Below are 26,956 nucleotides of genomic sequence, written 5' to 3'. Positions count from 1 at the left end.
TATATATATATGTATGGGAGAATTTGCATGCAGGAGACTTATCGTGCGTTTAAAGCGGGCTCCGGTGCGATCATAGCGCTTCCAGGAGCCTTGTCTTTTAAATATGAGTTTACAATGTGGTCACATTTCGAACGCTCTAAAATACCAGAGTCTCAATGCTCATTTAATCAATGTTCAAAATAGAGGACCACCCCGGGAGAAGTGCCTTAATGAGTCGTAGCGCAACTTGTCGGAGAACAAAATTCCCATAATTCAGAGGGATAAATCAAAACCCTTCAGCACACTGTAGCTGCAAGCCAGGCATTTCTGCACATTATTATCCAGGCTGTGTTAAATCCTCCTGCTTGTGACCGGATCCCAACTATCCATTAACTATGAATATCGTTAAATCTGAGCCACGATGCACAGTAATTCAGCCCCCCATTCTTCCTCATCGAAACAAAGACAGAAAAAAACAGAGAGCGGTTGGGGATGGGGGGGGGGGGGCGGGGGGGGGGGGGGTGAATCATTTGGCCTCTTTGTATCCTTCCCTTTGTACTGCTGGCATGTTGGCATTGGAGCCTACAGAAGTGGAAGTGAAAGCAATTGAACTTGCTCAGTGAGGCTTGTTCTACAGGACTGAGCTGGGTGTCTTAATTAACCTCACAGTACTGAGCTTCCAAACTCGGGGGTTTGCTAACGAGCAGCGAGGACACGGTTAGATAGTCGCCTCAGGCCTGGTGGCGGAGCACCTCCCGCCCCGGCTTTAGTGACCGTCTAACCGCGTCGACCACGTCTGTCAACACAGCTATTTTTCACCATGACTCATAGTTTAGATCACAAGCGTAATTATGTTTCTACTGAGCAAAGTAAAACAAGATTTTTTTTTTTAAAAAGCAGGTATTCGGGTGAAATCTGCGAACCCGACAGGTTTTGACTCCTCTCGTGGATATTATTTATACAGGCTGCGGACTCCTGGAGGGTGGTCGCTGGCGTGGTTTACTTTCACAGGCGCATGCTTCCATTTGTCATTGTTATGCTAAACACTGCTTTGGTATAGAGGAAATTAAATTAAGGAGCCGTCCAGCAGCGGTCTTGTCCTTATCATTTCCATCAGCCTGATCAGAAACACATTGAGCACCCCCCCCCCCCCCCCCCACCCAAATGGGGGGTCAGAAAGTCATAACCTTAGGCAGGCAGCCATTTCCTGAGCACTCCATCATGGAGAGCCTCTTTTGGTCTTGGGCAGTGATGTAACATGTAAATAAGGGGGAATTGAATTGAGACTCACTTGAGAGTAATGCTGTCAAGAATCTACAGTAAAACACTCGTTAGAGTGAGAGAATAAGTTTTGTTTTTGTTTATGATCAGTACCCTGGAAGCTGAAGGCAATGTTACATGACAAGAACAAAAGAGATATATATCCAATGGAAGACGCTTATAAATGAGGTTATTCTCACAGGAGGTGAATCTAAGCACCGCCGAACCCTCCACTGTGACTACAGGATTTAAAACTATTCAAGGCTGACTGAGGAAATGACCCAGTTTGCTTACAATGGCAGATGAGAACAAAGACAAATAGACAAGTTATGGAAATGTTAGTCCATATTTAGCTAGAAAGGCAACATTTGTGTATTCTTATGCATTGCAGAACAAAGACACAAACTGGGACATGCATGCTTTATTTTAGACAGTATGTATTGTCACACAAACATAAAGCAAACTATTCTATTATGTAAATATATTGAAAATTAAATGAAATCAAAACTGGAATTACATTTTAAGAAAAAGTTTTTTTGTATACAGCATCTAGATTTCTTTTAAGACAGCGAATTTAAAAAAAGTTGAATGCAGTTTAACATGCATAAGACACAAAAGGAATTGAAATGACAAGTGGCTTTGGGAAAGGTATCCACTTATTGTACCTGAGTAGCATTCAGATTGTCTTTGCTGCCTCTCTTTTCAGGACAGACAAATTCACATTCCAAGTAAAGTGCATGACAGGAGATTTTCAACTGTGTGGAAACTCTCTGCATGTAGATGCTCACGAAAATAAAACAAAACCAGGAGAGTTGATGCAAAAGGAAAAAAATGCAAAAACCCATAATACAGGGGAGATGTAAATGTGTTTTTATGGCACTATGAAGCTCAATATTAGTGCTCCTGAAAAGGCGAATCTCCTCTGCATAAACATATCACACTTTAATGCAGCTTAAATATTCTTGATTCGCCATGATTGTAAACTTCTTCAGAGGGACTGATACAAAGTTTAAGAAGGTAGACAAGCTGCTCTTTTAGTCGCCATTACCTCTGGCCGCGCTCCTGCTTGAAGGCCATAATGAACTTCCAGGCTTCAACGTACTGGGAGAGGCAGATCTCTTCTGGGAAGAGCTCCTCCACATCAGGGGGGGCGTCCAGGTCTTTGCGCTCCATGTAAGACACCAGTGTGCTTTTCAGGCTTTAAAGAGACAAGATGCACACTTTATACATGTGATCTGACATCCCATTTTTACACACACACATAAACATAATCTAATTTCTAAGAACTAATTGACACATACAATGGTTAGCAGATGGAATGGGTTTACCTCCAGTTGGGCCTGTAGGTGTCAGGTGCGTTGGGCTTTTTAAGGACCAGCAGCAGGAACTCGTGCATCTCGAGCAGGAAATTGTCAGCGCTGCTCTTAGAGAAGAAGCCGGTCAGCAGCCGGTGCTCGTCCTCCCCCAGGGTCACTTTGTACGTCTCTGAGACTTCCACAAATGGATCCTGGAGAAGAATAGGCAAAATAAATCATCATACAACGCTTTCAACACACGTCAAAATGTAATTCGACTTGCATCACTAAAATTGCTATCGCACAGAACAACATTTAGCCCGGTGTATTTGTGTACCGATGCCTTACCCCCTTCAGCCGCAGCATTCTTTCTGATTTGAGTGAGGCCAGCAGCTGCCACAGAGACATGCAATGCTTGAGACAGCACATGCTCAGCGCCTGTGAACAAAACAGGGAGAACAACACGTTTTATCTCACGCCCAGCACATGAAAAACACCTAATCTAATTGAAACTTTGGTTTGTAAAAGTCAAATATCACGGCACAAAAAAAAAAAAAAAAAAAGGTTGGCTCCTAGGTGTCAATTTGGCAAATGGTTTGTCTAAAAAGCAACAAAGTTTGTCAGTGGAAGTGGGAGAACGGCAACGGGATAAAACAATCGGTGTCCCAATTAGGCTGACCTTGAGGATATGCGCAGCCATCTGGTTTCCCATCTGCAGCACCTCCTCCAGGTAGCAGGACAGCTGCACGTGAGGCTCTCCCCCGGTCATGGCGAGAAAACCCAGGGCCACTTCCAGCGTGGACAGGGCCTCACACACCTCGCTGTAGGAGTGCAGCTCACCAGCAACGGCAGACAGGGTGAGTGTCGGAAGGGGCTCCTGTTGGCGCGCACACACACACACACACACACACACACACACACACACACACACACACACAGGGAGTATTGTCTCATACATCATTTGACAGCCACTTGTTTAGTATACAACGTGATAAAATAAAAAAGGTAGTTCCAGGACTGGCTCTAGACCAAAAACCTACTTGCTGGACTTTTGTTTTCACATCCTTTAGGATAATCTCATAGTCGCGGTCGTGTCGGTTCACCAGTGTAGGGATGCCCTGTGGAACAAAGTGGTGTTTTCAACAATTTTTCCCCCAAACAAAGAGGATTCATTTCTGTGCTTGGCTTATGCTTTCCTACATTGAGAGTGATGAGAGGTTTGCCCTGTAAGAAGCGGGAGACGATCTGTTGCTGGATCTTGGGCAAGTCGTACTCATGGAGAGTCTCCTGGCCCCTCTCAATGCTGTACTGGGTGTTGGACAGAACCAGCGGCATCAGGTCCCTCTCCAGCTCGTACCGAATCACGTGCAGGTCAGTCAGATCTGCGGGGCTCACTTTGTAGCTGGGGGAGGGAGACACGAACCGGTCGGTCACAGGGTTATGGGAATCCATCTGCAAACACCCTTTTTTTTTCCTTCCTTCTGTCTGTGACTCGGTTATGAAAAAGCTATCTTTCTGTCCTCAGTGCCTCAGTCAAAAGCGATACAAAGACGCAGTCCGTATACGCGGGTCGGGAGTTTACACGACGTGCTCTTACAGCCAAACATGTGCAAGTGAGAAAAATGTGGCATGAGCGCCCCCACCTGGTCTCTTCCCCGGTGTGCTTATCCACACAGTAGACCAGGTCATTGTGCAGGGCGATGAGGTAGCTGACAAGTGCCGTGGAGCACAGGCCCGGGCCTTGTCGCCGTGGTAACAGCACCTTCAAGTCGCTGTTGTGGTCCAGGTCCTTTTGGCAGAACTCTGCTGGGATCTTGATTTCACCTGAAGGAGGACAGTCCCATTTAAGTCAGATGGAGATGGTGGACCGGCCGGTGTCACAAACTGGGTTTGTAGTTACCGTTTGTGGCCAAAGACACTCGGAGCTGATTCCACGTTGTCAGGAAGATTTGGATGTATTTTTCATACCAGGCTTTCAGTGACACTGCACACATGAGGAAAACAACAAAAACCTCCCGAGTTTAGACACACGTGAAGTTGAGCACATTGGATAGACTGAGGTGTGGAAGACATTTAAGATGAATCATTCACGGTCTACTTTTGGGTTAAAAACAACTCATTTTCAATCCGTTCGTTGCCAGCCACTGTGCTACTAAGTGACTCTAACTATGACGTTTCCGAATAAGAGTTAATTAGGAACTGCGTGGAACTTTTTATCTCGTGCAGAGTAAGTCATAGCAAGCCGTCTTCAGCAGTTGGTTTCAGTACCTGCTTTCTGACCCTGGAGGAATTCGGCAATGGTGGTACAAGTCAGCTCAGTGATGTTTGTAAACTTCTTGACCAGGTCTCTCTGGAGTGTGAGGATGTCAGGAAGGTGCTTCACTGCTCGGACCTCTGCTTCCTAAAAGCAAAGAAGTGTATGGTGCTTATATTGCTCAACAGCATTCCTTATATATTCTGACCTGGTTTGAAGGGAAATGCAACTTTTTAACTCAGAGCATTCAAGCACCATGGACTAAAGTAGCTATAAGTGAGACCCGGGACTCTTTCGTTGGCTTTTAAAAAGTGGACGGCCATGTTTGGTCTCTAATTTCTTACCCTATGCAGAAATCTCCAGAGCACCGGCACTGTGTCTTTGCCATCATTCTGTTCCACAATGTGGGTGAGGCTCAGCAGAGACACTTTTTCCCTGCAGCACCACACGGCAGAACCGTGGATCAGAGATTTCTGGGGGAGCGAGGCCAAGAAGAGAAGAGGATCGCCAAACATCAGCTTCATGATTGGGTTGGCTGAGATGCGAGAGTCCGTCCGGATGAACGTGTTCACTTCCTTCAGCCGTCTATCCAAGTGCTGTGCACGAGAAGAATTTCAGGGGATGTGTTATGTGCACGAATTCCACTAAAGGGTTGGATGAAATTCTATTTTATATTGTATTCCTACCTTCAGCTGGGGCGTGACGATGGCGGTGCTGACTTCCATCTCCCATCCATTTCTAGCCTCTTTGGTGGAGAGCCCATTGTCATAAGGAACGGGCCCTGAAAGAAAAGGCCAGCTGTGCTTAATAGTCATCATAAAGTAATCCAGTTTACTGTATCTGTGATCAAGGTACATCAGTTGCACATTTACTTAAATAAGTCCGTAGTTACAAGAGTGAACTACAACTTTTACATTACCACATAAATCCGGATCATATGGAAAACTGGAAGTAACTTTGCATAGTGAAATCCTGACCCGCATTTGTTCCCTTGAGTGACCCGACATGACTCCATATAACTTCAACGTCTCTCTTCTCTATTTTCTCTCATTGCCCTGAAACTAAATTTGGAGCGATATGAGAAACTCTACTAGCAAAAACAGTATCACAGCTGCACTGTATTGGTGGAGGTGGGATGGTTATCAGACCTTATTTTGGCTTTTATTACGTTACTACATATCTTGGCACAGCACAACACACACACACCGGTTTTAATGAACGATTGTTGTTTCTTACACGTTTGAGGCTGTCTGGGTTCCATGAGGCTGCTGATGAGCAGGTGAACGGCGGTGACTGTGTCGTCTGTCCCCTTACCCAGGGACCTGATCAGATGTTTCATGTCCTCGTGCAGGTGAGCAAGTAGAAATGCACTTGGGTCGGTGACTTGAGGCCTGATGATGGCAGAGATAGCCTAGAAACACAAATAAAGAGCATCACTGACATGACTCCCCCATCTTAAACACAGACAGGAAATCAAGTGTTACAACACTCGACAGTTAGTAACTCGGGTTTAATATAATATAATTTAAAAAATATTTTTGGTTTTTTTGCAGCACCTAAACACTTAAGAATATATTGCATTCGAACTGTACTACTAATTCACTCTACCTCTGGGTGACCGCAGGTACCCAACAGCATGGCCATGTGAGTGAGCAAGCGGACCACGGTGAAGGGAACGAGGGAGAGGCTCTTGGTGTCCAGCATGTCTGGACTGTCCCTGCGACTCGGGTCGCCAAGGACGTGGCCTGTCTGAGTGCGGTCTCCCCTGTTAGAAGACAATTAATGCATCAATACAGATTTTTTTTGAATAACATTTTTTTGTTTTATTTTATTTAAGTTAGGCCTCCTTACTGCAGCTGCACAATTTGAAATCCCTTCACAGGGACGTGCTCTAGTCCTCCGATTTCAACACGACAGTCCAAACAAATACTTTTTTCCATGGGCTGCCCGCACTAGGAAAAAAAAAGAGAAAATGGTGAGCAAAGAAATGTGCTTTTCAAAGTATTAATAGAATGCATTCAATGTGAGTATAAACATTACTACATACCTCTCCAATGGTGCAGGGGTGACCATTCGGACAATCTATGGGAAGCGTAAATACGTTTATAATCTTTCAAATTTGAAGGCACTACCTTTTCTTTGAGTGTTTACTTACAGTACCACTGTAACGGTCCCATAGCCTGTCGAGCCACCACCAACATGTCCTCCGGCATGGTAGGCAAGAAGGCCGCCTGTGCCAAAAGAAAAACACACATATATAAATATATATAAGGGATATGCTTCAAAGAAGAGGAGGAAAACTTGCAAACACTGAAAGCAGCAGACATCAAACATACCTGCATGTCGGCAGGTTGCATTGCCAGCTTCTGCAGGGGAGCTAAGATCTGCTGGTTCCCGCAGAGCAAGACAGCAGCCAGGTGAATGGATAAGTCCACCAGCACAGACTGGGTCCCGGAGGCCCCGGGACATACAACTAAGGATCTGAGTTGGTTGGTCACCAAAGCTGTGGCAAAGGCCTTCATCTGTGGGCTGGAAAGAACTCTGGAGTTCTGGATGTAGGTTGTGAAGGCTTCCAATTGCTGGAGGTACAGAGATACATAAATATATAAATGTTCAGCAAGCTAGCACGGACAGAAAGATGCCTCGTAAATAACTGCATTTTTTCCAGTCCCCAATATCAAGTAAAACAAGTTGCAGTGTTCTGAGTCAAAAAATAAAAAAACATTCCCTTTTTGCTGTGTGAAGTTTCTCCCTCTATGACGGTGATTTCTATATTCTGACACATTGTTGGAGAATCATTCAGATTTGCTGATATTGTTAACTTCAGTTGGTATTTTCTCCAGTTTCACCTTAATTTTCCCAAATTGTGACCCCCACTTGATAAATCCATAACTTCAATAATAATTATCTGTGATATTGCATGCACCCATACATCATTTCAGATTAGCTCATGAGGTCCAAATGCAAGGTGCTACCTCTGGCTTGGGGTGGAAGGCGACATTGTCGTCTCTGTAGAGAGTGGTGACTTCTCTGTACAGGGCCAACAGAAGATATACTGCAGTCCCTTGTGGTAAGCACCGGCACCCCTACAGAGAAAGGAACGCAACAAGACACCCGTGTAAACATACGTTCAGAGGCAGACTCCTCAGCTACCGAAAATAAAGAAACGTGACGTCACCTCACAAGCCTCGTCCAGTCCGATCACCTTTCCCTCCATGACTCCCTTTGCAACAGCATTTCTGATGGTCTTGTAGTCTTCCCCACACACGAGGTACTGGTCTGTTGGAGTGACTTCCTCACCCTGAGTGTAATGGAAATTGAATCACACTCTTTAATCACTGCTGGGATTACATTCTCATGACAACCCAGGTCTTTTTTTCTTTTTTTTTGCCACTGAAAATCCCAATGTGGAGAATCAAACCTTTTGGAGCACTTCCTCGGGAAAGAGCCAGTGCATTTCGGCCACTTTGAGGAGCTTCAGGACAAACTCCACTCCGTGCTGGCTGCAGATCTTACGGATCAGGTAGACGCGATACCAGTCATTTCCACTGCGCCTACACAGGTTTATCGCACTGGTCAGGAAGGCCGCGGCTCCGCTTTGATCCGTCTCTTGGGACTCTGCTGTGATCGAATAGACATTTTTTCATTAGAAAAACAAACACACACCAATCACAAATGTCTTTATATCTCTCAGTAGCTTGTGAGGGTACGGCCTGTGTGAACATAGTACTTAAGTTCATAAGAGTTACTCACCTGTGGCTCCGAGCTTTTCTGTGATTAGGCCCGCAGCCATGTCCAGGTCCATGCGCACTCTGGCGAGCTGCTGGAGATACTCCACAGTGGCTGTTTCAGCACTCGGAGCGTGTGATTGCAGGAAGTCGGTCAGAAAGGAACTTTCCTCCTGCAGACACACGCGCCGGTCTGCAGTGGACCTGAAGTGCAACCTTTCAAACATTGAATCCTACAGAAATGAGAAACAAATATATAATTCTGTATAAAAGGTTTTATCCCAACGCAAGATAATACCATCCACATGTGTGATTTGCAAATTTCTGAACAAAAGGTTTATTTCAATATATATATAGCAGAGCCAGAAATGTACCTCCAGGCAGTTGATGTACAAAGAGTAGAGCTCGGTTTTGTCCGTTTCTTCCAAGATGTTGCTCTGCTCAACGGCCACCAGATGCTGCTCTAGGTAATTTTTGACTTCATCGAAGCTTCAGAAACAGCATCCAATTCATACAAATATTAGAGAACCAGCTACCTATCTTCAATTTGCACATGAGCAGGCTTTGTACAATGCGCAACCTCACCTGTACTTCAGCAGGAGTTTGAGCACGACTGACCGAACCACTGGATTTTTATCCACAGAGTCATCAAACGGGGAGAGCACCTTTGTCAGAATGTGTCGATTAACTACAAAAAAAAAGAAGGATATTAAGAGCTGACAAAATGTGAATAACTTGAGAAACGATTGCGGGAGCAGGTTGAGAGCAGTGCCACACCTGTCAGAATGGGGACAGTGTTGGCCTCCACCATGAGGAAGGACAGCAGATGGAGAATGACGGCTGAACAAGGGGGGGAGTTGTCCTTGAAGCACACAGTGGACACCAGGTCGATGAAGAAAGCGTTGCACTGCTTCCTGAACTGAGCATGTTGCTGGACGAGGATCCTACGCAAAACGAGACACACGTCCATGTAAACAGCTTTGGGTTAGAACCCAATAATGAGAAGAGGAACAATAACAGAAAGGCGTTTCCGTTGTTTAGTCCACATGCAGCTACCCACCTTATGGTATCTGAAGGGACCATGGGGAAGTCTTCGCTAACTGGCTGCACGCAGAGGGGACAGTACATCTGACCAGGGACCAACCACTGTTTGATACAGGCTACACAGTAGATGTGTTCACACGGCAGGCACAGTGGATTTTGAGGGTCTCCCATACACACTGGGCAAATCGTGAGACCAAACCTGGAAAAACCATTAGAGGTGAAGGCACAGCGGGAGGCAGATTCCGATAACAACAATAGGAAACATCATTTTTTACCTGAAGATGCACTCAATGGCTCCGTCTTTGCAGGTTTTGAGCAAATGAATAACCGCCTCAAAGGACTCCTGAGTTTTGAGGTCTGAATTTTTTTCCAGTAACTATGAAAGAATAGATGTGCTAGATATTCATTTTGGCAAAAGGAATTATTGTGGTAATTGTTTTATGGTGACTGATTCCTTCAATTAAAAAAGTACAAATATTGCAGACCAACCTTGCAAAGTAGTTTTGTATGCTTCAAAACCAAAGGTGTCAGCTTCTTCTCCACCTGCTCAATGTCCAACAACATGTGTTCCACAAATAGAGAGAGAGTGAATATGCGACTCCATCCAGCCCTAAGAACAGAGAAACACAGCAAATTAACCATCCACCTCAGTACAAAGAGAGTGGTATCTATAGCTGACTGCACCACTGGGCCCATTTGCATGTTTTTAGTGAAGCTTGACTTACTGGACTCGACCGGCGATCGCCTTGCTCCTCTCGCCGTAGTGTCTCACGCTGTCCTCTGAGCAGATCAACTCGATGGGAACCTGGAGCTTTTTGACCTGTCTGAGCCAGGCTTGTCTTTGGACATTGGTGTCCAGGAGTCGGGGCTCCAGATACTCCACACATGCAAAAGCAGCATACGCATCGAGGACCTTGGCGACAGGGGAATATTATAAACATAACTTAAAAGGTGATAATATGTAATAACATGAAAGTACCAAACATAATTTAACCATGAAGCCAAAATCGTGCATGCCAAATTCAAACACCTTGAAGTGGAAAAAGGAAAAGTAAGATGCTAAGAGGCTCACCAGTTCCGCCCCGCCTCTGGTATGATGATTCCTGATGAGGTCCTGGGTCACCTGGGGCTCAATGCAGATCATTCTGGAGAGGTTCTGCAGCCGGTTCTTGAACTTGTGATAAGCAGCATGGACCCATGGAAGAGACATTGCTGTATCCGCTGCACCGAGCTGCGATCGCAGCTCATTGACGCAACTGTTCAGGGCACCACACAGGAGCTAGAAAAGCCAATATGGAATTAGTACATGCACACACCATCAAACAGGTGCAGTCCTGACACTTCTGTCTGCAATGTGTAAAAAAAAAAAAAAAAAAAAAACACCTGCAGATCTCCCGGACAGGTCACGTTCATTGTCATGGCGATGAAATCCTGGAGGTAGCGTTGGAAAAACTCTCTCTGCGTCTCTTCGTCTGCTTTCGTGATGTATCGCCCCAGTGGTGTCTTCCAAAACAACTCCTCAAACTCTCCTTGGGTGTGCCCTAACAAGCATACACATTCCATTCACACAACAACAACAACACCATGGTGGTAACGGGCTATTTGTCCACAGAACCCGACCGTACCTTCGCGTTGGAACGCATGAACCCAGAGTTCCTCCAGGTAGTCTTTGATCCTCCAGCTGAAGGGCATGCTGCAGCTCACGTTCCTGTCTTGAGCGATGTAGTTCTGCACAAGGATTGTTCTCGTCTCGGAGCTGTTTAAAAAAAAAAAAAAGCATGGAACTGAAGGTTGCGTCTTATTCATAGGAATTTGGTATCCCTAGAAAATATATATCCCCACCACTTACTTCTGGTCCAGTGTTAGGTGTGGAATGTCCAGCAGCTTATCATTGCCAAAGATATCTAACCAAAGCCTCTTGACAAATTCACCACAGTTTCCATCGAGCAGCAGGTCCAAGTTCTGGTCCCGGTCAATGACTGAGAGCAATTGCGCCAACAGCGGGACGACGACAGCTCGAACCCGCTTCCATAAGGTGTGCCTGTCATGATCCTCAAAAAGTTAGCACAACTTCTATGCAAACAGACATTTTTTTAAGTCTGAGGCAGAAGCACTGACCTGAAGGTGCCTCCTTCTTGCAAGGCATCAATGTTTGAGGCTTCCTTAATGACCCAGTTGTTCTTGGTGGAGGAGAAGGCTTTGCTCTCACGAGTTGCCAGCAATGAATGAAGATGCCGTTTCACAGTTTGCAGAAATTCCCCTGACAAGAGAAAGATGGAATTATGCACACTGCTCACTGCTGAATCATCAGAGGGCAAGAGGTTGTTGTTTGTACCTTTGACTTCATCGTCGTCGCTGAGGAGTGTCAGCAGGATCTCAACTCTCTGAGTACTGCGGAGGCCACTTTCCACCTGGTCCCTGAGCAGGCCCACGGCGCTCTGCACACAGCTCCGCACCAGCGCCGTGGTGTCCACAATGTTATAGCCGCCCTGCAGCAGGTCGAAACACTTGTTAAAGACTAGTGTCACTTGTGAGTGTGAGGGGGGAGGGGGCACATTTGACACATGTTTTCTGTACTCACATTTTCCTTTGACTCTGCTTCCTCCGGCTCATTCTCGGTGTACATGTAATCAAGCTCCATGGCTGTCGAGAAGAATTTTGTAATTTAGTCTAAAAAAGAATGTCAATTGAGGAAATCATAATTTGCGATCAACTACCTTCAGGCCCGTCCCCCTTGGTTTCAAACATTTGACTGATTGTCATGTTCTGCAAGGCTTTGATGTCTGAAACGATGTCTTTTGACCTCCTGAGGTCATCAATGTGAACTGATCTCCAGGGGCCTGTTAACATGAACACACGTCCCATTATTCGTCAATCGACACACACAAAAAAAAGAAAACTAAAAGTCACTAGTTGTGCCAGCTTTACCTCCATGAAAGCCAACATAGGAGGTCCCTCCTTCCACTCTTGGCAGTCGGGTGATGAAGTAGACAAACACCCTGCATCCCGTGCTCTCGTGAGATAGCTTGTTGATTTCATTTATGGACGAATACCTTCAATTGTGGAGTAAAAGAGTCAGTATGTTAAACCCACACAGGGATGACCTAATCCCAACAGAGAAGAATCCTTGGACCTACTTTGCAGATGCGATGAGATTGGCGCTGTGAGAGGCCTCATCAAAATCACACTGAATGAGGAGGATCTTGTTGCAGGGTTTGGTGTCACTTCTTCCCTTTTTGGCAGTGAGGAAGTTCCTGAAAGAAAACGGAGAATTTGTATTCAGAGTGCAATCATACTTGAATATTATATCCTTGTTAACAATTCATCAAACCTGATCTTTTTCAGGTAGGAGTGCTCCGTGTCAAACTGCTGCAGTGAGAGAAGCTCAACGCTGTGCAACAGTTGCTCCAGTGGTTCCAGGTCAGATGCCGTCAGAAGTCTTGAGAATGTCGTCACCTACGTTTCAAAAAATGCAAATTAAGAAATGAATACTCAAGCCTTGGCGCTACGGTACGTATTTCAATCTTGTACGACAACTTTAAGGTTCCCACCTCTGTGAAGGAGGAGTAGCAGTGGACCTCCTGCATGGTGTGAGCAATAATGAAGTCAGCCAAACAGCTGTTGTTCTGCTCCTCAAAGTAGACCCGGGCCAGATTTTCACTCTCCACTTTGGGAAGGCCCGTGCAGTCCAGCCGCACGACCGAGTCTGGGGTGGCGCATCGCAGCAGTATCAGCTTGGCCTCATCCAGTGTCCTCCTCTGTGGATCGGAGACCTCGGCGCCGTCCTTCTGCTTCTCGATCACTTGCAGCACCACGGACGCGCACGTGTCCGAGTGGTAGCCGATGAAGACGTCCGGCGGTTGGTACTCGTAGGTCTGGGCTGCGGCTGCGTGATGACTGCTGAGAGACACAAAGAGTCTCAACCACTCCTCCAAATCGTCCACCATCTGCTTCTGCTCAGTTTTGAGGACGGTTTGGATGTCCAGGTAGTGTTTCTCCAGCCTGTTGATGAGAGGTATGGGGAACTGTTTGTAGACCACCTCTCTTTCCTCGATGACGATGAGCCGGAAGTCTCTGTGCACCCGGCATTTTACGCGATGGGTTCCCAGTCCGAGGTCCACATATTTCTGTCCTCCCAAGCAGACGTAGTACTGGTTGAGGGCGTCGTAGAGACTTTCGTAGAGGTTCTGCAAGTTGAGGAGAACCACCGTTTGCCCCGTCTCCATGCAGATCTTTACTCTGTTGATGTTGCGGCAGATTTGGGTGTACTCTTGGTCTTTTGGGAAACTGGACCCAAAGATGATTTCCGGCTGACCGCTTTCGGAAAAGAACGTCTGCTGCAGGATCTGCAGGGCTGCATAGTTTTTGGTCAGCACCAGCAGGTACCGGCATTCTTCTTCTTGGCCGCCTACCTGAATGTTTTCTCTCACAAACTCCACGGCACTGATGCTCCGCACGTTGGGAGAAGTGTTCAGGCTGTTGGTGAAGACGGTAACCGCATCCACGTCATCCCTTCCACTGAAATTTCTCAACACCGCCTTCACGATTTCTTCGCCAGTGGGCTTCCTTTGAAAAGCCTTGGCCACGGCAAAAATCATCTTAATCAAGCTGTAGTAGTCCCGTAGACCGAAAAAGCCTTTGCCGCCTTCGTGGCAGATGTTCAAGTAGGCTTTTGCAAAGGGTTTGAAGGTATCTCGGACCTTCTCCAACACCCTTGCATCAGAATTGCATATGCCTTTCGCACTCTCGATAAGTTCCTTCTCATCAGGGTCACCGCGGGAGACAAAAATGCCTCGGTTCATCTTTGCAGGGTCTAAAGCCCAGTTGGAGATGCCAATGAATCCGACCTTTTTGTGGGGCTGTGGCTCATCGTCAATGCATCCCTCCTCTAGCAGTGGGTGGAGGGTTTTCAGTGGCATCTTTGGAGAGTCCTCAGCCAGCCCGATCTCATCGAGGACCACTACCGAAATGTACTCATTGAGGTTCTTTCCTTCCTGAAAGCGACCGCATTGCTTGAATGTATTAATGATGCCTTCCGGTGTCGAGTGAGGGCTGCACTGGAAGGACACCAGGTGGATTTGTTTGAGCTTTTTGTAGAGATCAGAATGAGCAGCTTGGCCCTGCATCGCGTCTGCCACCAGAGTTTTGGAGAGAGATTTGGAACTTCCAGGTTTCCCAACTAAGAAGAGCGGGATCCTTAGCTCAATGCAGAGAACCATCATGAAGACGTTCTCTTTGAGGGCGCCGTTTCTTGCAATAGTATCCCCCATCGGAACACCGTTTAGAAGCAAATCCTGCATTAGTGAGATTTCCTGCATTACCTTTGCTGGGGTGTATGCTGGTGGAAGGCTTGTGCTGATTTTCTGTCTGTATTTATCCTTTTTTTCCAGGCAGGCATGGTAGCAAACGCCTATGGCCATGACTAGAGACCAGAGCACGTGGTCTCTGGCGTCCGGCTGTCTGTGCTGCCTTTCATTCCTCTCAGCTTTTTGATTGCTCTCATATTTGTCGAGCTCCGCAAACAACATGGCGTGGTTGTCGCAGAACCAGACAAAAGACTGCATGCAGCGCTCGACGTCCCTCAAGCTGACGAAGCTGCACTCGTTCTTTCTTGTCCGCATGTACTTCTGTGAAGCCGAGAGGACGTTTGTGATGCACTCGATGTAGCTTTGATCGATCGCCTTGCTTTCAACCACCCTCTGCACAATCTGCTGGATGTAGATTTTCTCAGTGTCATCGTTCAACTGTCCAAAGTCCCACACCAGAGGGATCATACTGGGAGGTAATGCTTGGACCCTATAGACCAACTGGCGCAGAGGGATGGACCCAAGCTTCTCATCCGTCTCGTCCGCACCGACCCTGTACCCGAGGCCGGCCGATTCTAACCGCCGAATCATTTTATCCGTGTGCTTCCTGTAAGGGTTGCATGCTGCGATGACCTTTAACCCACAGTTGGGGGTTAGGGTTTCTCCCTTGACCGTCTCGTCACAGAGGACCTCCTTGATGCTGCTGATGGCCTCAGTAGTGTTGGCCTCGTCAAAGAAGAGAACGGAGTCGAATCCGTAGTCCTGCTTGTTGATAGAAGCGATGAATTCCGCTTCTCGGACTTTGTTGTAAATCATCTCCGACGTTGTCCCTCCGTGCACCTTGACCAGTTTCATGTTCTCCGTGGCGACTCCACTCCTCCGCAACTCGCACAGAAATTTGATGAGCCTCGTCTTGCCACACCCGGTCTCTCCCATAATAATGACCGGGATGCCACACCTGAAGCGCATGTGGATTGCCAGCATCTTCAGTATGTTGTCGGTTGTAAGCTCATATGTTTCATCAGGATCAAGAGGCCACTGGATACCGAGCACATTGCATATTCTCTCGATTTTTTCCCCTCTGGGAAGGCTGTCAAAGTTGATGTTGAATGGGACTCTCTGGAGCTGCAGGCCTTCGTACAACACCCTTGTCATGACATTCTTTTTAATCACCCTTCCAGAATTTGGCTCAATGGCATCCACAGAGTTCTGCTCATTGGGCCGAAGGTGGAAACCGATGAAGGTCATGGACACGTGGTCGTCGTTAAAGAAGATATACGGATGTGGTTCTGTTTCCCATCTCTTTCTGATCAGAAAAGGAGCCAGGTCTTCGTCTTTGACGCCGGCCGAGTCCATCTGCAGAATGCCGGGACTCTGGTCAGAGATGCTGAGCGATGGAGTCGCAAAGTCCTTCGCCATCAGAATCATGAAGTCCACCACGAAGGTCTTGAATCCAGTCAGCGTATCGCCGGTAAAAGCGGCGTCACAAAAAACAGACGTCTCGCAGTCTTTCAACTGGAGGTTAAGGAACCATGCAAAATTTCTCAGTTCAGCCCAGGACGGGTCCAGCATTCCGCAGTACATGAGAAGCATCTGAAGGCATTCCACATGGGAGCCTTCAACGTCCTCATATCTGAACCCATCGAGATCATGGCGGTTGTGAAACCTGGTGAGATACTGATACGGTCGCTGAAAGGATGCACTCCTGAACTCTTCGTCATCCATCAGCGGGTCGTCGGCGCTCACGACGGTTGGGTCTTCTTGCTTCTTCATCTCTAGCATTAGCACCTCTTTGGGCGGTCGGCAGAAAATGTTTGGAAAGACATCGGTGAATGTGCTGCTCTCACTTTGAGCCTGTTGGAGAAAACGTCGGGTGAGCGACTATTTTAAATCAGATGACAAAGGAAAAGCGAAGCAGACGAACTTGTAGAAACTCCTACCTGCCGCGAAGCGTTTCTGGAGGACCTGGCGGTCGGCTTCAAAGTCTCTATGACGTACAGCTGCTCGTCACCGCACTTCCAAGTCTTTCCCTCAGAGTCCATCAAGTAGCGCAGAACCAGCAATTTGAAAAGAAACTCATGGAGACCTTTCTGCACCTTTTCAATCACATGAAACACATCCCATTAACGCCAGGTGTAGGATGTAAAGACATTTCCTATAATTAATGCTACATCACATTAAGATAAACACCAACTTGAGAGTCATTATTACCACTGATGTGACGTCAAAGTGGAACATCGTTGGTTCTTTTTTCCTCTTCGTGGTGCATAGCAGAGATTGAAGGACGACATTCTCATCGACATACGGCTCCACCAAGCGAATGCATCTCATCACGGGCGGCTTTTCGGTTAAGTGCTTGAGTTTATCGTGCAGCCTGTTGATGTAAAGAGATTTACCTGCAAAAAAAAAGGTATTTAGAAACTTTAGTTGGTAAATATTTACTCCCACCTGCATTCAAAATGGCCGAGTAGGGTAGGGTATACTGACCAACACCAGCTCTTTTGGACGAGACGACGCCAACGCACAGCCGGTCTTTGAATGCAGCTGCAGCGCTGCATTGGTCTTCGGGCACAACGTAGTGCTTGTGGAGGTATCGCTGGATCCTCGCCAGCGGCTCCTGGGGAACTACGTGCAACCTGTAGCGGCTGAAGGCCGACGGAAGGTAGGCATGCTCCCTCTCCGAGCTGCAGATGATGACGAGTCTGTAGTCTTTCCTGCTCTGCATTTTCATTCGCTGAAAAAAGTTCTCTACTTTAGAGCTCACGTCGTAAGTGAGCAGATCCCCAAACAGCAGACAGTAGATCTTCTGTCCCACGTAGCCCGGGCTGAGACAGCGTCTGAGGAAGAGCTCCACCTGCTCATATGGCGTTGAGGAGTTGCACAGGAGGACCTCGTCGTACGTGGGAAGTGTCTCGTCTCCGCTACTCATGTAAACGGAGATGCAGGATGTCAACACCTCGTCGTGCGGGCAAACGATGAGGTTTGGATTTCCAGTGGTCAGGCCTTGAGGTAGCAGCCTCCTAACGAAAGCCAGAATTTTCTCGGGAGAAACGTCTGTCTCGCTCTCGTCTGTTTTGTTGGCGAGGATCTCCAGCAGTCTTCCGAGACTTTTGATGTCCAGAATGTGCGGGAGATAATTCTTCATGTCTTTCATATATGCGTTCCATATCAGATCAAATTTTTGAGAACCATTGGCTTGTTCCGCGAGACTTAGCAGAGGATCCGACACATCGCTGTTGAAGTCGGGGTCCCCCGGCTCACTCTGTACCGTTACAAAAGTCTGGAACTCAATGTCGTCATTTTGCTCACGTGGTTTGGTGAGGATCTCGTACTGGAGTTCATGCCAGATCTGCCTCAAGTCTGAGGCTGTGCAATTTGACTTGACAAAGGAGAGCATCATGAGAACTTGGTCCTCCAAGTTGGTGACATTTTGCTGACTCAGCTTGCTGCAGAGGTAGACGATCTGCTCGGCCGTGTAGTAGTTCAGATAATAATGCTGGGACCGCTGTTTGTCCACAAAGTCCATCCAAAAGTGCAGGCACTTCTCCATTTTCCTACAAAACTCAGGGAGCTGCTCCTCTATGCTGCCCTCCACAAAAACAACACCGAGAACACTGCCCAGTCTGAAGTCCATCATAATGCTGGGTTCCTCAATGCTTAAACTACAGTTGATTTTAGCTTCCCAGTGTCTGAACAGAGGGTTGCCAGCAGTGTAGAGGGCAATGAATGCCTCAGCTAGTCTTTGAACACTGGCAAAAACCTGAAAAATGAAAGCAAACTTAGACAGATGAAACTGTGAATCCTTCTTGGATTTTTTTACTCAAAGACTGAACCGATCAGGATGATTTGATAATGATTGCATTGCATGCATTGTTAAGTACTAAGGCTAAACAAGGCTCACAACTGAAAAATAGAACGTATCAGCTTACCTCTGCAAAGTGATCGACTTCATTCTGGCCCTGATCCCCTTTCCCAGACATCAGCATGAGTTTGTTCTGCAGCTCACGCAGGTCCTCGAGAGAATAGGAGCGCATCTGCTGACCCTCGTCGTGCTCCTCGGGAATCTGCAGCTTCAGGGCGGTGTCGAGACTCAACTGGATTGAAAAGACAGAAATACACTCTGATACATCGCGACATCTCTGCGCAGCATGGAGATAGTGACACGGATCCTCATCATCATCGTTACCTTTTTTACACCTTGGGCACTGATCAGGTAGATGCCCTTGCTGTTGATGGCTGATGCCAAAGAGAGGGAGGACAGCTCCACCGAGCCGTGACTGTCCTTCACGGTCTTCAGCCACTCCAAATGGCGCGCGCTGTCACGCTGCAAAAGATGATTAACATTGTAAATTGTGCGGTTCGGGTTTGATAACTTTCACATGACTTTTCATTATTTGTGTTCTCCGTTTCCATTCGTTCCCTCTCAGCAAAAAGCTTAACCAGCCATAGATGAGTAAATAATGTATATGCGTGAATGACAAAAAATGTTTTCTCCAGTTTGGCTTTTAATTAAGCTTTGTTCTAGTATTTTTGGTGGTAATGTTGACGAGGAGTCTGCTTACAAGTTTCTTTGGTAGGTTGCTGTCATTCTCCAAAGCTCTCCAGAGTTTCTTGACCGCCTCTTTGAAGACATGAAACCCAGAGTCTGGTTTAAGCTCGTAGAGCATCGAAGAGTAGCCGAGGACTGCGTCGTGGAAGCAAGCGACGCGATCCACGTCCATGTCGTTCTCTCCCGCGGAGATGGAAGCCAAGTCCACAAACACCTTCAACTCATTGATATCTGAAAAAAAAAAAAAACACATGACATTTTGAAGACTTCTCTTGAATTAGGCTTACAATAAAATTCAATTGGATGAAAAATACTTACCTTCGAGGGCATCTTTTACCCACTTTACAAAGTGTCCCCTGAGCCCCAGCTCCTGTAGGCACAGTCTGCGGGACTCGGTGATGTCCACCAGGGCCATCTTCGCCTGCATCAAGTCGTTGTCAATCCTGTTGAGCTGCTCGTTCTGAAAGTCGGCATGATTCTGAAGGGAGAGGAGAGTCAAAGTACAACCATAATTTATTATTTTAAAAAAAATAACGTAGAGACTGGGTCGGGGGGGGTAGCTGAAATCATGTCCACTTACAACTTCAGTGAGTGTCTCCAACACCCGGAAGTCCCCTTGAAGACAGAGCGTCTCTTTGACCTGCATGATCATTTGGGCTGAAGCCACGGCGAGATGAAGCTCGTGATACTGCTCGATCTGTTGGACCCTGGTGATGATCCACTGTTTGTCGGAGGATTTATCAACCCTCCGCATGAGGTCCAGTTCCTCTGTAAGCTCTTCGTACTTTCCCTTGTAATGTCTGAAAAAATCGTTCACGTCCTTCAGCCTTATACTGCCGTCCTTCAGACAAGCGTAGAGGACTTTGTAGTCGTCATAGGAAGGCTGGAAAATGTCATCATGAATCATTTTCGGAGTTGCAACAATCTCCTCTTCTTCATCTTCATTAAGGAAGTCGTTGTCCGTTTCTGTAGAGACCAGAAGCTTGGCTGCGTTTTCCCAAAACACGTTGAATATGTGACTATCTTTAAAGGTGGATAGGACCTCGGCCATGTTTCGGATGTCTTCATCCAGGTCAAAGTATGTGACAACACCGGCTTGGGGAGAGGCCATTCGGTCGAACGGATGAACCTCCATGAACTGGTTGAGGGGCATGAGCTCCATGTTCACCTGTTGTTTCTCTTGCATGCCAGCGAGGTCAACTGTCGAGGAAACAAAATAAAAAGAGTTGGTCCCATTTTTTTTTTTGTTGCAACTACTCAATCAAAACAGAACAGAGAGATTCACCGCCATACCGGTCATATGTGTCCCAAGTATGTGGCTCTTCGTTAGGAAGATGTCCACAAGCGCCTTCTCATGGTAGACAGCGTTCAATTCAGTCTCTCTGTACTGTAACAGCCTCTTCATTTTGGTATTATCCTTGTATTGGTCATTCTCAGAGAGGCAGTCTGTAGACATCAAATCACACACATACACACATTGCGAAATAATGAGTAGGCCAGTTTTTTTGTGAATTTTTTTAAACACAATTATTATTATTATTATTATTATTACCAATCTTGAGAAGTTCTAAGAAGGCATTTCTCTTCTCCAGAACAATATTGAGCAGGTTGGTCTTAATGTCTCCGTGGACCAGTCGATTGACGACGGCGGAGAAGGACGATATGGCTATGGCTATTCTGTCCCTGGCCTCTTGCGAGAGCGTCTCGATCAGCTTTTCGTCTGCGCCTGGAATCACAGAAATGACACGTTACACGTTTTTTGCCAAAAGTCACAAATTGAAGGCTCGATTTCTACTCTTGGCGGGCGATTGAATTTCCTGAAAAGAACTATATTCTACCTCCTGAGAGCGCAGATGTTATTTATTAGTTGTGTGTTTAAAAAGGTTTATTTATTCCAGAGGAGATACCGTGCAGCTTAAAGTAGTCTTTGGCGGCGGTCCAGGAGAGGAGATGCTTAAGGACCAATTCTTCTTCTTCCCGATAATTTCCTTGAGTGTCCTTGGGCCAGGATTTCTGGATAATGGCCGAGATGAGTTTCCCAAACTTCCAGTTCACCTTGAACTTCTCAAACAGCTTCCCCTCCGACTTGGTCTACATTTGAGATGAAACGGTAATAAATATTACCCTGCATCTTTGGATCTAACACTGATGAAGTGAATCGGTTACTCATGCACGCCATACATTCATTAGATTGCACAGAGTGCAGTAAATATAATGACCACTGATTATCTTCAGTGGTTAGGGGGGAGGATGGTGTCACTTCGAGGGGGTATAGTTGATACAAATACAATATAAAAGGGAATGAGAAGGCTTGATACCTGGCACAACAAGGTAACAGCCTCGAGAGCACATCTCTCGACACTAGCAGCAACGTGTGGATGCGATTCACTCAGCTCTTCCATCTTTGCGCAGTAGAATTCGATTTGCTTCACGGGGGTTTCCTGAAATCAAAGGGACTCATTATGGCTCCATCCAGAAGGATGAAGAACTAAATTTGGGATGTGAAGAACATGTCACATGTCACATACCCGCTTGTACTTGCCCTCGAAATCGATCACAAATGTCTGTCTCCAATCTTTTGTGCAATCCTCGTCTTTGAAGTGGATGGAAATGACGTTGTTCCACATCTGAAATGTACGGCCAAGAAAACCATTACCCAGCCTTCTCTACCAATGACATGTAAATTGTCTGTTACTTTTACAAAACTGCTCACTTCAATCTCCGATGTGGCCTCAACTCGGTACATGGAGGTGATGCCGCTGTTCAGCAAAGCCTCCTTAAAGGAGCAACTGATCCATCTTCTCATGATGTCCTTTGCTTCAGAGATCACAGAGTCTTTTTCCCATTGCTGCGCTCTTCCTCCTTCTTGAGTCTCCTTGAAAAGAAAAGAACAGTATTTGAAATCAGCAAGACTGAACTAGGTGTAAATGCTAACGTCTTACCTTAGGAGATGAACTTTACTATACCTGCGGCAAGTGAACAAAGTCCGAAACTGATGCAACCAGATTTACACAAGCTACAGGAATATCAAAGAATTTCTGGCCATATACTAATGGCTTGACTCCATTGCAGAGCTTCTGTAACAGCTTCACTGCTGTCACTAGGCACTCGCCCCGGTAAGCTGCGGTAAAATGACTAAGAAGAAAACAGGAACAGAAGATCAGACTGGTAAATTTCATTAAAAAAATTCAATTAAAAATCTGCTAAATCTAGAAGAGCCAATGACCTGTATTTTTCCTCAATCAGTCGTTCTTGGATGTGTGACAGAATGTCCGATACTGCCTGTGAAGCAGAAATGCAAGAACATTAATTCAACTTTAGTGTACGGCTGAATTATCTTATTTTGAATAAGGGTGACCACATTACCTGAAAGTTAGAGTAGGATATTTCTTGGGGAGCCTTGTTGGTGAATAAGTGCAGCGTGTCCAACAGCTCCGGGTTGAGGTTGGAGACACAGTCCATCAGGCCTTCAAACGGCATCAAGAACAAGCAGGATCGCACTAAAAGCGGGTCCACTTCCATCAGGTGACTGTGGCCTTTCAACACATTCACTATTGCCCTGAAAGCAGAAGAGTAGGTAAACATATGTAGAGCCACATTCATGTATTAATAGGAGGAAAATGTATGCAAGCTGTACTCACTTCCTATCGTCACTGTTCATGTGTGCCTGGGTACTCTGTACTTTAAGACCTTGCAGGCCTGCCCAGTGCGAGATATTAGAGGCTCCAAAAGTCGCTGCCTCAAAGGGCTTTGAGGTGCCTTTGAGGAGGTGGAGGAGCGGCAGCACCAGAATCCATCTGGGCATTCTTGCGTTTCTCACGGTGCTTATCAGAGTGACCAGTAGTTCAGGCAGACTGGAAAGAAAATGTTATAAGCATCTGAACAGAGAGAGAGTAGATGGGGTAAACGATTGATATAGAGGTGATCACAGGATTGAATAGATTGGCCACCTACTTTTTGAGAGTAGCGACAGCCTGAGAGAAGTCGGCCCAGTATTTGAGGAACTCCTCTTTCTCTAGTTTTGGTAAACAAAGCGCACTGCAGAGCCGATGCAACTCCCCGTTATCCAGTTTTATTTTAAGCTTGGACCACACAGAGAGCACGATCACAGCCGCTCTCACAGGATCCCTGATGTAGGGCATCTTCCCTTCTCCATCCTTCTGCGACTGAGGAATCACCCTCGACAGCAAGAACTCCTTTATCATCCACTTCACCTGGGAAATAATACCAGAGACACAGAAGAGGGTAATTCAGGTCGGCTTTACCGGCGCATCTACACTTGGTGTGTACAGAGATCATATTCTTACATCATCTTCTCCATAGTTTAGAGATAGCCATCTGGTTTGTTTTTGTTCATACACAAAAGGCTCCCCATAAACCTGACAGAACTGATTCAGCTGGATCAGAAAACTTGTCACGTTGGTATCCGTCCAGCTCGTGAGAAGATCAAATATGGACTCCAGCATTATTTTCCCGGCGATGTTTCTGCCCTCAACTAGAGTCTTCCTTCGTTCAGGCCAGAGTGTTTCTTTAATGCGTTTGAGCACGCTCGTTGATGGCTCGGCACAGATGATGTCATCGTATTGATGCCAGTCCCCTTAAAAAATTAAAAAATGTGAGAAATGCAAGTATGAGATATGATGAGATATGAGATATGATTTGCATGCAGGCAATAACGTTATAATAATAAAGTAAATAAAGTATTTATTATTGTAATTCTTTGGGCAAATGAAGATTAAGATTTACCATCCTCATTGACAAGGTGGGGTTTCACGAACAAACATCTGTTGGTGGTCTCATGTGAAGAATCCAGTTTGTAAATGTACTCATACTCATATCTCTTCTTTTTTTGGTTATAGACGACATATTTGTATGGTATTGACACAGACTCGGCATCTTTTTTGTTTGTCGGCAGGGAGCCCTCGACCAGAAAACCATGTTCTCCAAGATCCCTGCGTGAGAAAGGAAAAATACGTCAAATGTGCATCAAGTCAGAAAGAGAGAGAAGACGTTATGAGCAGCTCAGTCCTCCAGTCAACTGGAGAACCAGTACCTGGTCACTGACAGCTCCGCTGCATCATCGTTCCAGGTTCCAATGATGTGCCCGGCCCTGATGAAAATTCGATCTTCTTTGGGTTTAAATTTGAAGTCCTTTGACAGAAGTGCGTGGAAGTAGATTGTGAGTCTGTCCCGCGCGGCGACCATCTTGTTTCTGTTCGGCCTACGAAAACCCACACAGCCACATGTAATGTAACGTTCACACGGCGATGACCTACAGCAAACGTGGACGAACCCACCTGGGAGAGCTTCCTCACCTTTTGGCTGTCGGATCGGTGCCGGACTTTGTGTCGCCTTCTTTGCCTCCTTTGTCGGCATCCGTGCTCGGCGCCGCAGTCGACTGCGCCTCGCTGGCGGCCTTCTGACCCGCCGCGTGCTTGGCGGTCTCCTCTGGGTCCACGCTGGAGCCTCCGGGGCTCTCGGCCTGCACGAGAACATTCATGCATGCATGTGAAACACACGTTTTGATTCATCTTGTAGGCTTGATGATTTTCCATTGTTTTTAAGTCAGCATTACCTTTGAGGGGTTTCGAGGACCAAAAACCATCTGTGGTACAGCTGCCTCCGGCTGCTTGGTGGTCTGGTCCTGCGGACTCTTTTCCTTCGGTTTGCTTTGTCCCGCCGGTTTCCCTTTTGGCTCCACGTTGGCGTTCTGGTCGGTCGGGGGTTGATTAGCAGCGGACGTGTTTTTTTTGTTCTTTAGGGTTTTCTTGTCTGCCTTTTGATTGTGAGGCTTTGTCCCTTGGCCTGAGAGCGACTGGGAATCAGCCCCGCCGCTGTCTTTCGGCGTCGGTGTCGGAGTGTCAGCGGGTGCAGTTTTGAGGGTCTTCTCCGAGGTAGACTTGGGTGGACTGCGCTCTTCCCCATGAGGGTTGCACGGAGCTTCCTCCGGCTGCCGCGCAGGGCTTTCCTCGGCTGTGGTGGCAGATGTTTCTCCTTGAACCCCTGGTGTGATTTTAGGTGGTGCAGCAGCATTGTTGGCTGATAAGGAACTGGGCTGGCTCTCTAGTGAGCAGGGCCCGTCCTTCAGCGAGTCAGGAGTCTCATCCTTTGCATTATCGGAGCTTTCGCTGTCAGAAGAGTCCCTCCCCATCGGCGTCTCCTTCCCCTGGTGGTCTTCCAGGGTCACATGGGACAGGTCTTGGTCGGATGACAAGTTGTCATCTTTCTTCTTTTTTTTCTTTTTTCTGTTCCTTTTCTAGGAAGACCAAGGGATAGATGATCAGTTTCACAAACTAGTACAGAACTACACAAAGGACATTTTATTACTGACAGATACACATTTTAGATCTAAAAGAGATAAACCTCTTCTGACCAATTTCACAAACAATGAGAGCACACAATAATAATTAGCATATGGTATTTACAATAATAAAACTAGATGAGTGTCTTTATTTACTTTTAGAGACTTTAGAGACTAAAGTTGGATCAAACATTCTAATAGAACAAAGTCCTAGAACGCTACTAAATAGCAGAATGGTATAGTGGTATTCTGCCTTCAAAAGGGACAGTTTGTAGGATTTATTATCACAAACTGAACCACAATCCCCTAAATTTAGGACTTGGATTCTCCGTGTTGCACTCCCACGTTAAGTCAGCACATTCTTAGTAGACTCATTTGGAGAAAAAACATTCAACCGCTGGGGAACACAGTGACGCTTACTTTTTTCTTTGGGTTGACGGCGCTCTCATCATTTAGTCGCTTGGGAGATTTTCCCGACTCCGCAGGTGGGTCGTTTTTTTCAGACACCGATTTGTCGCCCGCGCCTATTGAGTCTGCCACCAAGTGTTTGGGCTGATCTGTTATATCTGGAAACAAACAAACACCTGAGCTTGATCATTATGTTACACGACTCTGTTCACAAATGTCAGATCTCATACTTTGTGAGTGTGTGAAGATGCTACCCACATCTGCCCGAGGTTCCCCTAAAGGGAGCCGGACCAGGCAAAACTCAACTTCCAACAGGAATGTCCTGTATTCATCACAAACTCAACCATCTCCGCTCATCCATTGGAAAATGCTTCAAACACAACTCCAACAAGTTAGAAAATGTTTTATGCAAATTAGTCTATGGTGTGTACACCTATTTTTATCAAAGCCAACAACCAAATCGAGCCACTAAATGGATAGCAGAGACGACGCTAAATAGCGATATCCGTAATATTTCTCTCAGAAAAACCTTTCTAAATCCAGAGTAAAATAACATCCCGAGCATTTGAATCATGAAAACCTATTTTGCTAAATGCATCCAGCAACCATTGTATTCACTCCACAAGCAATTTCAGTGCAGGTTTTTGAAGTGTGGGGGGAGGGGTTCTAAGTGATTTTATGCTCTACCCATTTTGGCTTCCGAATGGCTAAGGTACATGTTGATTTTTCGTCGTGTTGTTATTCGGATCGGATAGGATCAAACAATCGTTTCTCTGCTATGAGGCCTGCACAAAAGCCTCTCCTAGAGTAGTTATCAGCCCTTCATCAATGT

The 26,956-nt window shown here is 46.4% G+C and overlaps 1 protein-coding gene across 5 annotated transcripts in view; it reads right to left on the bottom strand.

The window, feature by feature from the left end:
• Positions 1 to 1,363: 1,363 nt before the first annotated feature.
• Positions 1,364 to 26,956, bottom strand: part of rnf213a (ring finger protein 213a) — a 28,254-nt gene continuing 2,661 nt past the window's right edge. For 4 of the 5 annotated variants that reach the window (XM_037477546.2, XM_037477550.2, XM_037477549.2 and 1 more), the window contains exons 3-67: positions 26,137 to 26,282; positions 24,991 to 25,671; positions 24,731 to 24,897; positions 24,469 to 24,636; positions 24,162 to 24,367; positions 23,723 to 24,012; positions 23,370 to 23,629; positions 23,057 to 23,269; positions 22,782 to 22,974; positions 22,642 to 22,697; positions 22,382 to 22,550; positions 22,129 to 22,290; positions 21,944 to 22,042; positions 21,734 to 21,856; positions 21,323 to 21,506; positions 20,968 to 21,141; positions 20,709 to 20,861; positions 19,996 to 20,615; positions 19,734 to 19,893; positions 19,429 to 19,646; positions 19,053 to 19,190; positions 18,796 to 18,960; positions 17,354 to 18,626; positions 17,078 to 17,262; positions 16,807 to 16,962; positions 13,112 to 16,720; positions 12,892 to 13,016; positions 12,698 to 12,814; positions 12,489 to 12,613; positions 12,278 to 12,400; positions 12,142 to 12,203; positions 11,896 to 12,049; positions 11,679 to 11,820; positions 11,410 to 11,601; positions 11,186 to 11,316; positions 10,944 to 11,101; positions 10,633 to 10,839; positions 10,286 to 10,473; positions 10,050 to 10,170; positions 9,836 to 9,936; positions 9,577 to 9,759; positions 9,294 to 9,460; positions 9,102 to 9,204; positions 8,891 to 9,005; positions 8,542 to 8,749; positions 8,210 to 8,409; positions 7,967 to 8,089; positions 7,764 to 7,874; positions 7,125 to 7,367; positions 6,944 to 7,019; positions 6,836 to 6,870; positions 6,640 to 6,740; positions 6,397 to 6,553; positions 6,025 to 6,199; positions 5,475 to 5,569; positions 5,133 to 5,384; positions 4,803 to 4,935; positions 4,435 to 4,518; positions 4,178 to 4,358; positions 3,735 to 3,936; positions 3,575 to 3,652; positions 3,214 to 3,411; positions 2,883 to 2,972; positions 2,568 to 2,746; positions 1,365 to 2,437 (exon numbers count right to left, since the gene is read on the bottom strand). In XM_037477546.2, the coding sequence (XP_037333443.2) occupies positions 2,284 to 2,437; positions 2,568 to 2,746; positions 2,883 to 2,972; positions 3,214 to 3,411; positions 3,575 to 3,652; positions 3,735 to 3,936; positions 4,178 to 4,358; positions 4,435 to 4,518; positions 4,803 to 4,935; positions 5,133 to 5,384; positions 5,475 to 5,569; positions 6,025 to 6,199; positions 6,397 to 6,553; positions 6,640 to 6,740; positions 6,836 to 6,870; positions 6,944 to 7,019; positions 7,125 to 7,367; positions 7,764 to 7,874; positions 7,967 to 8,089; positions 8,210 to 8,409; positions 8,542 to 8,749; positions 8,891 to 9,005; positions 9,102 to 9,204; positions 9,294 to 9,460; positions 9,577 to 9,759; positions 9,836 to 9,936; positions 10,050 to 10,170; positions 10,286 to 10,473; positions 10,633 to 10,839; positions 10,944 to 11,101; positions 11,186 to 11,316; positions 11,410 to 11,601; positions 11,679 to 11,820; positions 11,896 to 12,049; positions 12,142 to 12,203; positions 12,278 to 12,400; positions 12,489 to 12,613; positions 12,698 to 12,814; positions 12,892 to 13,016; positions 13,112 to 16,720; positions 16,807 to 16,962; positions 17,078 to 17,262; positions 17,354 to 18,626; positions 18,796 to 18,960; positions 19,053 to 19,190; positions 19,429 to 19,646; positions 19,734 to 19,893; positions 19,996 to 20,615; positions 20,709 to 20,861; positions 20,968 to 21,141; positions 21,323 to 21,506; positions 21,734 to 21,856; positions 21,944 to 22,042; positions 22,129 to 22,290; positions 22,382 to 22,550; positions 22,642 to 22,697; positions 22,782 to 22,974; positions 23,057 to 23,269; positions 23,370 to 23,629; positions 23,723 to 24,012; positions 24,162 to 24,367; positions 24,469 to 24,636; positions 24,731 to 24,897; positions 24,991 to 25,671; positions 26,137 to 26,282 (15,557 nt within the window). In that variant the 3' untranslated portion in view covers positions 1,365 to 2,283. Of the gene's footprint in view, positions 2,438 to 2,567; positions 2,747 to 2,882; positions 2,973 to 3,213; positions 3,412 to 3,574; positions 3,653 to 3,734; positions 3,937 to 4,177; positions 4,359 to 4,434; positions 4,519 to 4,802; positions 4,936 to 5,132; positions 5,385 to 5,474; positions 5,570 to 6,024; positions 6,200 to 6,396; positions 6,554 to 6,639; positions 6,741 to 6,835; positions 6,871 to 6,943; positions 7,020 to 7,124; positions 7,368 to 7,763; positions 7,875 to 7,966; positions 8,090 to 8,209; positions 8,410 to 8,541; positions 8,750 to 8,890; positions 9,006 to 9,101; positions 9,205 to 9,293; positions 9,461 to 9,576; positions 9,760 to 9,835; positions 9,937 to 10,049; positions 10,171 to 10,285; positions 10,474 to 10,632; positions 10,840 to 10,943; positions 11,102 to 11,185; positions 11,317 to 11,409; positions 11,602 to 11,678; positions 11,821 to 11,895; positions 12,050 to 12,141; positions 12,204 to 12,277; positions 12,401 to 12,488; positions 12,614 to 12,697; positions 12,815 to 12,891; positions 13,017 to 13,111; positions 16,721 to 16,806; positions 16,963 to 17,077; positions 17,263 to 17,353; positions 18,627 to 18,795; positions 18,961 to 19,052; positions 19,191 to 19,428; positions 19,647 to 19,733; positions 19,894 to 19,995; positions 20,616 to 20,708; positions 20,862 to 20,967; positions 21,142 to 21,322; positions 21,507 to 21,733; positions 21,857 to 21,943; positions 22,043 to 22,128; positions 22,291 to 22,381; positions 22,551 to 22,641; positions 22,698 to 22,781; positions 22,975 to 23,056; positions 23,270 to 23,369; positions 23,630 to 23,722; positions 24,013 to 24,161; positions 24,368 to 24,468; positions 24,637 to 24,730; positions 24,898 to 24,990; positions 25,672 to 26,136; positions 26,283 to 26,956 lie in introns of all 5 variants that reach the window. The other variant, XM_037477547.2, reaches the window with a different exon arrangement.

This window comes from Pungitius pungitius, chromosome 12, assembly GCF_949316345.1.
Source record: "Pungitius pungitius chromosome 12, fPunPun2.1, whole genome shotgun sequence".
NCBI classification, from domain to species: Eukaryota; Metazoa; Chordata; class Actinopteri; order Perciformes; family Gasterosteidae; genus Pungitius; species Pungitius pungitius.
The sequence above is the reverse complement of the archived record's forward strand: the minus strand, read 5'-3'. Positions and strand labels throughout refer to the sequence as shown.